Source organism: Galeopterus variegatus, unplaced genomic scaffold (assembly GCF_000696425.1).
Source record: "Galeopterus variegatus unplaced genomic scaffold, G_variegatus-3.0.2 Scaffold734, whole genome shotgun sequence".
Lineage (NCBI taxonomy): Eukaryota > Metazoa > Chordata > Mammalia > Dermoptera > Cynocephalidae > Galeopterus > Galeopterus variegatus.
Genome location: NW_007726845.1, coordinates 46,971 through 59,044, shown reverse-complemented (window position 1 = coordinate 59,044; position 12,074 = coordinate 46,971). Strand labels below are relative to the sequence as shown.

General features: G+C 37.6%; 1 protein-coding gene across 1 annotated transcript in view; it reads right to left on the bottom strand.

Moving 5' to 3' along the window:
* Positions 1–2,179: 2,179 nt before the first annotated feature.
* The window catches only part of RGS5 (regulator of G-protein signaling 5), a 52,765-nt gene continuing 42,870 nt past the window's right edge, over positions 2,180–12,074 (bottom strand). Inside the window, exons 4-5 of the mRNA XM_008571922.1 lie at positions 7,493–7,659; positions 2,180–3,500 (exon numbers count right to left, since the gene is read on the bottom strand). Of these exons, the coding sequence (XP_008570144.1) occupies positions 3,339–3,500; positions 7,493–7,659 (329 nt within the window). The 3' untranslated portion in view covers positions 2,180–3,338. The remainder of the gene's footprint in view (positions 3,501–7,492; positions 7,660–12,074) is intronic.

The window sequence follows — 12,074 nt, the reverse complement described above, 5'->3', positions numbered from 1 at the left end:
TCAAGAAATGCCTTCCTGCAAATCTGAAAAGTGACAGCAAGAAGCAGTTTGATTTTTCAGTCAAGCTAAACTGCTCCTAATGTTTCCTAGCAAATGGATTAATTTCACAGGTCTGGGCACATTTTTACCACTTTCTTTCTCTCCTTTTTTTCTTTTTCTTCTCTTGACTCATTCTCTCCCAAACTTGCTAAATTCCCAAGAAACAAAGAAAATGGCCTGCTAAAGGGAACAGTGTCAGGAGTAAAGATCATTTCCCCCAAATATAACTAGACTTTTAAATGATTATCAAATTATCAAATTTGTGATGAGATAGCTCAGCAAAGCCCTAGAAGGAATGCTCATCAAGTGATTAGCTAATGGGCAGGTTTTTACTGAAACTTCTGGACAACTACTACTCTTTGAGACATAATTAATAGCTCCATCCCATTGAAATGGACTGTGTGCAGAGAACACACCAGGTCGAAGCCATGGCTTTGTAAAAGATGAAAATAAAAACAATTTATTTTACCAAGTTCTTCTCTTTATGCATTAAAAACTGAATTCTACTTAAAGTATAATTTATATGGTAGAAAATTGGAGTACACAGGGTGTGAGAAGTGGGGCACAAAATGTTTCCATACATTTGACTCTATTTATTTGAAATCAAGTTATTAAAATGGCATAGTTAGTTCTACATTTCAGAACGAATCTCACTGGGAGAAAGAATGGGTGTGTGTGTGTGTGTCTGTGTGTGCAGGGGGAGGGCTGTTCACATGAAGCACTACTTTAGCAAATGAACATAAACATAGCCTTCTAACTTACTCTAGAGTTGATAATCTGTCTCTTTTTCCTGGTCTAATTTACGTCTTAATCTGATCCCAACACCAAACTATGTCAAACCCAGACAGAAAAACTTAGGTTATGGGCCATTATCTGGGCTAATCTTAGGTTTGTCTCCAGAAGAGAAACATATACTCCTATTTCCATTGACCACAATTTGGTTCCACCACTTTTCTACATCCAAAATCCACTTATGACCGTAGCTACATTTTCACAAGGAAGGAAAATGCAAGAACCACAGGGCTCTTGCATGAAGCTTCATATTTTCCCAGGCAATTTACTCTAGGGAAAGTGGAGGCGGGGGAGGAGAGGAAGGGAGTGATAAATAGATGTTACACACTTTTTTCCCCCTGGTAAGATCATCCCGCTTTTTCTAACTTCCCAGAATTAAAAGAATATATTTTCTTTGTGCTACTATGGAAACTACTAGTAACACAGGTTTTTCTTTTTCTTTTCTTTCTTTTTTTTTTTTTCTCTTTCTCTTTTCTAAGTTTCAGAAAACTGTCAAAGACTTTCAAATAAAAAGCTCATGGAAAAATGGAATTAAAAGAGAATACGAATCTTTCTATGAACTTTTTGAAATACCGTCATATATATAGATATATATGAATATAGATAAATATAGATATGTAGGTATAATGTCCCATTTAATTATATGTAGATATAATATAAAGAAGGGTATTCCTTCTTTCATTGTTTTCGTAGCCTTCATAGCCCTGTCTTCTTGGTGTCCCTTCCTGCCTCTGCCTCCTGGGTTCAGCTTATGAAAGGGTGAGGGTCCTTCTTATGATTTACTGACAAGTCTACCCACTTTCATAGGGTGTGCAGACAATTCGTGCACACAGTCAGTCAGAGTTTTCATAACATCAACCATCTGGTTGAGGTCTGTAATATCTAGCTAATTCTCTGGGCATTTTCAAACATGGATACTTCAAATAATGCTAATAAAATATTTGAATTTTTAATTAAATTAAATTTTTTTCCTTAAAATGTTTTGGCATTCAAAAAAAAAAAAAAAACCTCACCTATATTCTTGGTTTTTTTTTAACATTTCTAGCTGTATTAGAAAGTAAAGACTGGTACTTTTTCTACTGATTTGGGGGCACAACAGACAGATGGTGAGGAAGATGGTGTTGGAAGTGCACCCTAGAAATTTTCATCTGAGTTTCTTGCCAGCTCTACACAAATGCATACGATGAGAACCTCATGTCTGCGATGTTGATCTGGCCAAGCTGTGGACTGCTTGATGAAGGAGTTTGTTCAAAGTGGGCAATACAGACAAATATGAATGAGTCCACTAGTAATTGTTGGCAGTATATCTAGTCACTCCAACCCATTTTAGAAGGCAAAATGGCAAGCATTCAGGAAGCACATATTATTCTTTGAAATCACAAAAATAGGGAAAATCCAACAAACATGGTCAGTGTTTACCCAAAGAATAGAAAAACATAGTTGCTTCAGTTTCAATATTCTTAGAAAATAACTGAATAAATGAAAATAACTGAATAAATGAGCTACACACATGGGAAACTCGGACTGTGTAAATGAAAAAGAGAAACAAAGGAAGGAAATACAATACTAAACAATGTAGTCTTCTACTTAAACATTTCAGAATTTTATTAATCCTTTAAAAACCACCTTCCTTCTTTGGAATTAACTCAATATCCTCTCTTGATCTCCCTCATACATGGTTTAGTTTGATTCTATTTATTACTAAATTATGTAAATAATTACTTAATCAAGCCTACTAACGATAGGAAAAATATCTAGCAATACTTATAATAATGGAATACAGAATTAAAAGTTTAAACCTACTAAAAATATTGTGGCCTATCACTGCAGGAAGCAAAACAGTGAGGGAAGATTGGGGTTGCTAAAAGGTCTAAGGACAGAACTCATATGAATTGTATTCAGATTGATTTAGTACAAATACAATGTATTCATGCTTGTATGTCTATAATATCCAGCTAACATGAAGATGCTCTAAGAGAAAGACCAATATTTGAAATAATGTATTTGCTTAAAAAATTAAGTAGTGGCCGCCTCATAAAAATCTTACCATCTTTTACTAAACAAGTTCAGAAATAGAAGGTGATCTCCCTGGATTGGAATTAAACCAATAAGCTCCCTTGAAATTGGTCTTTCTACATCTATATTTATTTTCAGAACAATTTAGGTGATCTATTACCTAAACCCACATTCAATGATATCAGTCTTGTCTTTTATTTCTTTGCCTAAGGAAGAATTTTTCTGTGATTCTGGTTGGTTCTGACAACAAACTGAGTAGAGCTTAATTATGAATGTGGCAGGAAGAAGAAACTGGGAAAGGAAGGTATTTGGACAACAGATAAACATTCAAAACAATGTGGGCAAAAAGAGTAAGCAAGCCTTCCTGGGAGTTTTTCTTTTGAGCCAATTCTTTGTGCACAGCTGCTATGGGAAAATATGTAGGTTACTGGAAAATGCAGTGATATTATGGAGGAAATAACTCAGAATGACTTCATAGCATGACTAAATTACTACTTGATTAACTCCTGATAAAACTCAGAGCGCACAAAGCGAGGCAGCGAATCCTTTTCCATCAGGGCGTGGATTCTCTTCTGGGCCACGTCAAAGCTGCTCAGGGAAGGCTCCACCAGGTTCTTCACTGTGATGTCCTTAGTGAAGTGGTCAATATTCACCTGTGGGCCAGGAAACAGGGTCACTGAGTCAGCCCAGGTTGCAGGATTTGATGAGGGGTGGGGAGAGAGGTGGAATTTCTCACCAATAAAAAACGAGAAGAGAAGAAAGTCATAAAACGTGGAAATATTATTCTATTTTATAGGCAATGAGGTAAGACAATTGATGCTGTCATAAATGGATGACTTAAGTTAAGAACCAATCAGGTAGACACTCACTGGGTGTCAGACCCTCCACTAGCAGCTAACACATACATGTCTTAGTTAATCCTGACAATAGCTCTAAGCATGATTCTTAACCAGAAGGTTAAGTGGCTTCCTCAAGATCATAGAGCTGATAAGTGTATTTGAATCCACAGAATCAGAACTTGAATTCAGGTGTCCTGACGCCTAATTCTGCAATCTTTCTACAACAGCTTTTGGTTTCATGACCAGTGGAGGGTGTGGAGAGGGAGAAAGAAACTCTGACCAGGGATCAAGGACCTTTTGCATGGCTCCAGAAGAGCAAGGAAACTTGGTGTTTACTAAAACAAACTAGAAAACAGTAGTTTTGACAGAATTATAAATACAGCAGCTAATATCCACTAATATTTATTGAGTGCTTAGTCTGTGCCAGGTGCTGTGTTGAGAACTTTACGTGGATGAACTCACTTCATCTTATAATTCTATGAGGCATATACTATCATCTACATTTGACAGTTCAGGAAACAGAGGCACAGAAATATTATGTGGTTTGCCCGAGATCATAAGAGAGAAGATTGAGAAGCCCAGCAATGTGGCTCTAAAGCCTGAGCTTTTAAGTAGTAAATTATAGCACTGGAAGGCAATGTGGCGTCTGTGTCCTGAGTGCAGGGCTCAGCTACATTGCATAGCTCCCGGACATCGTTCTTATTAGTGTCTATGTGAATGGTTCCCCTGGAATTGTATAGGGTACAGCCTTACAAGATTGCCTGAATATGATTTGAAAGGAATATATATACTTCATACTCTGCTGTAATGACTCTTGAGGGGTCTGAGTGTAAAAGAGAAAGAAATAGAATCTGAAGCAGCCAATGGTTCTGGATTAGAACATTGGAAAATGTTTGGGGTCTCCCCTGGGCTGCGACAAGTCTTTGATACTGAACAGAGCTATTTGGGCTCAGTTAGAGTTAGAGACAAAGGCATCATTGGGGAATATGAGCCAGACCAGACAGCAGGACTAAGCTGTGCTTGAAAGCACAGGACAAAGTGAGTTGAGGCTACAGTAAGATTTTCCATAGGTGAAAGGGGCCGTGTGCTTTCTGCAGGCATGGTGGAAGACCAAACTGTCAGAACTGGGAGCAGCCTCAGAGGCGATATGGTCCAGCACCAGCTTTTATGTGTGAAGACACTGAGGCCCAACGAGATCAAGTTACATGCTCATAAACACCTCTGTGGGACAGAGAGGAGGCTGTATGTAGGTTTCTCTATTCTCAGTCTGTTATTCTTCCCTCCACACTATAGCAATCTTCTTCCTTCTCTCATATTAAATCCGCACTGAGCCAGGAAGGCAGCCTTACTTCAAAAAGTTAAATTTCTAAAAAGTATAAAGGTATCTTCTAATCTTATTTTTTTAAAGGAATGATGCATTTAAAACCCTCTAACACATAGTATCCACCAGCAAATAGCAGATATTTTTCTTATTATTTTTATGTGCATAAGCCTCCACTAATGAGTCATTGTGATACATGTTCACCTATTTAATGAGCCAGGAAAATATTATTTTATTAATTTTAAATATGGTTAATTTGCAATGTACAAATTATCTACTTACCAAACAGCATATGGCCATTTCTCTTTTTTAAATCTTAGTTCCAATCCTTACCAGTGTATCTCAGCCAGTTCTTAGTATTAAAGAGCTGAGATGAATATTCAGAAAAAGAAAGATGACTATTTGCCAGGGTGAATTTGTTTCATGGTTCAATCTCATCAGAATGAAATAGTAAATATTTAGGTCAAAATATAAGATTTGAATTTTTTTTAAGTAACAATGGTTACAACTTATTAAACATACTCCAGGTGCACATACATATATATATGTAAGATGTTTAAAGTTAAGAGAACTGAGGATTAGAGAGCTTTAGTGAGAGATGTTCCTAAAGCCACACAATTAAGAAGGCCTGGAATTGGATACTTGCATTCGTCCATCTCACAAATATTTACTGAAGGCTTTGTATGTTCTAGGAGCAGGATTCACTTCCTCTGATGCCCAGCTCAGGCTCTTTATTCTACACTACCCTGGGTTGCCTGTATTTGTTCCCCTACATAAGCATAGATCATTGAGATGGAAGCCATGCGAATCAGAGCCTTGTGATTGGCTCCCACCATTTATTTGTTACAGTAATTCAGGTAGCCAGGGTTTTATTTATTTTGAAATTCTGTTTTTGTTGTCCCATATTTTTATGATAACCAACAATGTGTTAATAGAGAACCTTGAGAACAATGTTGTTTTACAGTTCAGAGCAACTCACAATAGTCTGGATGGGTCTCTACCATTTGCAGATATTTCAACAAATCCTAGAATTCTGTGGACAGAAACTAAGTTGATAGAAAAGCAGATCGAAAATTGGAAATCCACTTGAAATGGGGAAATGTGTGTCCAATTTAACACTAAATTAATCTCCTTGTTAGCATAGACTGAGAGATTCCATGCTGACAGAAGACGGGATGGCCCAACACAGATGGCATCCTTCAGAAGTAGGAGAGAGCTGACATACGTGCTTGGGGCGGGAGGTTGAGGGGTAGAAGGGGAGATCTTGAGACAATTACAAATTTAATGTCCACAGCAAGACTAAACCTAGGTCCCTTCTAAGTCCTTTTTATTTTCTTGACTGTGACCCATGGTACTCTACACTCTCATATTCCTAACTTCCACCTCTATTTCACGGAGAGAGCATATCTGTTGGTATAAAGGTGTATAGTTTGTCTATCCACTTAAACATATTTGCCCTTTAAAAAGGGCCAGTGAGGGAGAATTTATCACCAAAGGAATAAATATCTAATGGTGGAACTTCAGAGGCTAGAGCATTGGTGGGAGAAAAAGGATGCCAGGAGTTTTCCCCTCTCAAATCATCTTAAGTTGATTACTGCCTACCCACAGGGCTTGCTCGGATACAAATACCTCTGTACTTGACTTCCCTTGATGAAATGTCCAGACTGGATTAAGGGGAACAATGCGGAATTAGAGTGACCTGACCAAAACACAATGGGCAGGTTTTGCTGCAGCCATTCTGAATTCCACAACTGGCTTTTCAAAGCAGTTTCATAAATAGCAGAGAAAAGAGCAAATAAACTTCCCCAAATCTTTGAAATCAACACATGGCTGGTCTTTAGTAGTCAAGTAATGGCATCTTGACTTTCATCCTCTCTAGCACTGTTATCTTGTAATATTTTGATTTTCATGAGTAGAAAATCCTGTTGTCCCAACTAAAGTATAAATGGCAAAGGCCTAGGAGTGGGAGTTGGGGGGGATAAACAACAAAGGAGATTAGAGAGGGAAAAATCAGAGTCTGAAGGAGAGAAAAGGAAAGGGAAGGGAAAGGAAAGAGGGAAAAAGAACACATGTGGTAGGAATACTCATTATGCATCAAATAGTTCAGACACTGAGATATACATTTTTACATCCACTGTTTAATTTAATCCTCATAACAACTCTGCAAAATAGTCTCTCCATTATTCTCATTTTTACAAGGAAAAAAACTAGGTTCGGAGATACTCAACAATTCACCAGGATCACACCTTGGTATCATTCCCTTACTGAAGTGAGACCCATATAGCTAAAAAGTGGTCTAAACAGGATTCAACCTCACATCTGCTTGACTATAGTGCTCTGCCTTTGTACGCAGTAATTGCTTAATGAAGCGGCCTTCTCACAAATAGCAGTAGCCTTGGGCTCCAAGCTTTAGGCCTGCTTCCTGGGAGCTTGTTGAGCTGACCCTTAACTGACCACACTCACCCACCTACCCACCAGGACCAACCTCTTTAGGAGCCTCTGTTTGAATAAATTCTTCATAAATTTGCTTTGCCTTCTCAGCCATCTTGGCAGTGGACTTGATCTTTTTGTAATCCTCACAGGCAATCCAGAACTCAAGGTTTTCCTCACTGAATTCAGACTTCAGGAAACTTTTGAAAATTGCAAGTCCATCTAGCAAGGAAAAAAGTCAGTTGGGGAAATTTATTAATTAATTTAATAAACACTCTACCCTGCTGTATAGCCGAGGCTTACTCACTGTATGTTTCTGTCATTTATTTAAGAACCTTATAAATGTTAACATTTAATTCTCATTACAAACCTAAGAGGCAGGTGCTGTTAATATCCCATTTTATAAATGAAGTCAGAGAGGTCAAGTGACTTGCCCACAGATAACCATCTGGTAAGTGGCAAACCCAGGCAATCTGACTCAAGGGTCCATGCCTTTATCCATTATCTTACACTACTTCTTAAGAGATGTATGATTCAGATTCTTGGAATAAAAACTGTCCAATAATGGCTGCCTGCTTTCTACTGCACTTGGACTCAGAGAAAAATACAAGGCCAGCACAAATGTCGTATCCGTGCAAGCATGGGAAAGCTATGCTATCCTAGGCACCAAGATTTAGTTCATTCATGTCCACCTTCCCTTATCCCTTCATTTAGACGGAGGAGGTATAGGACAGAGACGTAGGGAGATAGCAGAGAACAGGGAGCTTCAGCCCTGCTCATCACAGACAGTCATAAAGAACTCTGGGACTGGACAGAGGGATTTACCACTGTGTCTTCTAAAATAATTGAACACAGTGTATGTTTCCATGATGAGTGTTTACCTGCCTATGGCACCCAGGAACACTATTAACACTGATGCCAGTCTGGAAACTCAGCTATCAAAAAGGAAAGAATGAATTTAAAACTTGGTTTGTCAGTATAAGTAATATTAACGTTGAGTATCATGTGTAAACTACTTACAAACCTTTTTTTTCTTTCTTTCTACACATGATTTTTGATCAACTCTTACGTTCCAGACACTATGATAAGTCACTGTGATAAGTAAAATAGACATGGCTCCTGCCCTGATGGAACTTATAGATTCTGGGGGAAATAGAAAAAAAAAAAAAAAAGAAATACAAAAAACATTTACACAATAAAGGGGAAACTACATGAAAGACAGTGACAGAGTAAGTGAAGTTAGTAAGTGAAGACAGTGAAGTTAGGAGGGTCTTAACTTCATTTTAGGCTTGGGGAGGGGCAGGAAGGAACCTTCAATCTGAGACCTGAAAGGCGAGTGGGAAGGGGCCAGATAAAGTTACCACATACAGAGGAGTTCTACATCCATCAATTAGACTTCCGTTTCTAAAAAGTAATACATTTAATGCTATTATAACTATTGCAATTTTGTTTTCATTGCACTACTGCTCATGTAGAATAAACTTCAGCTTATAATTTAAAAGTATAAATATATATGTACATAATGCACGTATGTGTATGTGTGCGTGTGTGTGTATATATATATATATATATATATACACACACATATATGTATATACACACATATATATGAGGATTCTTGGGCCCTATCCTTTTCTTTCTTGTTTTTTCTACCCTTCCAGCACTAAACTCCAAAGTGAGTAGAGGCACTGTGAAGATTTAAAAAGACATTAGAGATAAATAAAGGAAAAATCTAAATCTCCAATATTTTCCTTCTCTTTAATGCTGAATATATATATATATTTTATATATAAGGCTGAACACATATATACACATATAACTTTTTAAACCAAAATTCTAACAAATGTCTATCTATAGGAAGAGAATCCATACTCTATTATCTAAGAAAAATAAAGATTTCTAAAGGGAGGAGAGAGAAAACCTCTAATTTTCCACAGGCTGTGTCAAAATCACAGGCCTACCCTCAGTAACACGCTGGCATGTCACTTTGTCTACCAGGGCAGAAGGCAGTACTGGAGGATCTGGTTTTCTTCTAACTTGTCCCCTCCAGGTGACATTTCTGCAATCCATTAGTTATGCTCAGGGAACACGTTCATGCTCTAAATTCATTTCCTTTGACCTAGTTTCAATCTATTTCCCTTTCCCTGAATATTTCTCCCTACTCCTTTTTATAGACTCTAAATTTCATTTATTAGTCATTGCCTAAAACATTAATTTCATGCAACAAGCACAAAATGTATGTGACAATTTAACCAAAGATACATATTCATCCTTTTTTCAATTTTTATGCATTTTTATTGTGTTTATGCCTTTCACAGTCCCCTGCAAACAAATTCAATTCTAAAAAGAGAATGGCTAGAGTGATAATTAATTTGGATTAGGGTCACCATTGATTTCAGGATCCAAACAAGACACTTTGCAATTTAATTTCCTCTCCCTGTACTTACCCTAAAAACATTTTTTATTGATCAACACCTGGAAATATATCTGGGAACAACGGTAAGTATCGTAGACAATTTTCTCTAGAAACCTTACTAGAGGAATTACTTTAAAACCATTTGATAACTTAGACCTGGATAAAATCAGGTATATTTTCTCTCTCTCCCTATATGTATTTCCTACTATAACTCCTGCACGATTTGTCATAATTTATGACACAGGAGTCAACATTACGCTGAAAGAAGAAATAGGACTAGTTCTTCCTTTGTCATGGTTAAAGTTTTCACTGTTTCTTAATCAAAAGCTGTCAGATAGTCTTTGTCAAAATAGAAAAATGCTCAGTCACTTTCCAGCTGCCAGGAGATAAAGTCTTATGAGCTCCCAATCATGTCTAAGATTGTGGAGGAAAAAATAACTCCTCAAAATAAGGCGATAAATGTATTCTCATTAGTCCAGTATCCCCACAACCAATCAGGCACTCTGAATCACCCATTCTGCATCTTTGTAAAATGTGGAGATAAAATTCAAGTCCTTCCAAACATTATCTATGACCTGATGACATATGCCAGATTCTGTAGCGATGTTAACATTTACTACTATCCAAGAACGAGCTTGCAAAATAACTTTCCAGTGCAGAGGCTCCATTTCCTGGGTACTGGTCTCATCACTCTCTTTGAATCCCACAATGTTATTTCAAGGCCTTTTGTCAGTGTACACACTTTAAACCAACATTTGTAAAATGGCTTTATACTGTCTTGGTCTAGGAGATCTTTAAAGCTATTCTTTCTCTCATCTGGCTTTTGAGCATTCTCTGAAGGGTTCCTTACTGGAACCCTCCAAAGCCACTCCTGAGGCACTTTCTCCACCTTAGTCTCTGGCTTTCAATTGGTACATTCCTCAAAGACTCTCTCTGTTAAATTCCCATTACTCCTGAGGAAATCCTCATGGGTCAGAATCAAAAACTCCAGGACAGATGTCTCTTCTCTGCAAGGAACACACACGTCTTTATTGCCTTCCATCATTCCCCTGCCCACTCCACACCCCAGGACACCCCCCCAGCATACATCCCTGAGAATTCACCATGTTCATTTCTGCTGAGCCTTTACAGATCCTCATAATACCTCTCAACATACCTCTTCAGGATCCACTACCTAGAAAGCAGGTTAAACACACCTGATCGTCTGGTCTTGTGGAACACTCTAGGTTGTGATCCACATTAGAATCCCAGAACTGGCCCTACCGAGTGGTGTTACTTTTGACATCCACATAAATAGCAGCCCTACCTAAGAACAAAATACAGCCCTACCTAAGAACAAAATAAAACCACCTATAAAACCACTTTGAAAATAAAAAGAGCATTAGACAAATCCAAGTTGGTTTGGTAAAAAGGAAAAAAAGAAATATTGAAAACTAGATTAGTGCAAATCTCTTCAACTGGGGGAAAAAAGCGAAATGTCATTAATAGTTGATAAATAGAATTCCATGGCTTATTGGTTTCAAGCATGTGCTCTAGAGCCCCAATTGCCTGGGGGTGAACTCTGGCATGCTATATTACCACAACAACTTGGGGGATTTACCTAACCTCTCTGAGCCTCTGTTGTCTCATATGTTAAATAGAGAAAATAATGGAACTTACTTGATAGGGTTGTGATGAGGATTAAATAATTTATATAAAGTCCTTACCTGTTGCTGAACATAGTTATCATTATGTAACTCAATACATACCATTTATAACAAGTTTAAAATTAATCTTTACCATCATTCAAAACCCAACTCAAATATTGCCTCATCTGTGGGGTAGTCTTTACCCACTACCATCAACTTGTTCTTGAGGATTCTTATCATTACGAGAGAAGAGACCATTTTCTGTTTTTTTGCTGGAATTGTTTGTTTACACAGCTGTCTTTTCCATGAGGCTGTTAATTCTTTGAGTTTGAGTTTTGTTTCACTTACCTCTGCCCTTTTTCCATCCCACCTCTTAGCCTGTGCACCTAATATTTAATAGAGGTTCCCATTGAACTAAATAAGACACACTAACAGAAGCATTTCATTCCAAGTCACAGAACCAAAGAACACAAACTTTCGAGAAAAACAAACTTACCAATTTTGCTCTCGCTGTAGTGTTTTATTTCATGGACAAGTTACCTAACCTCTTTGTATCTCAGTTTCCTTTTTTTGAAAAATAGAGATTGTTACTG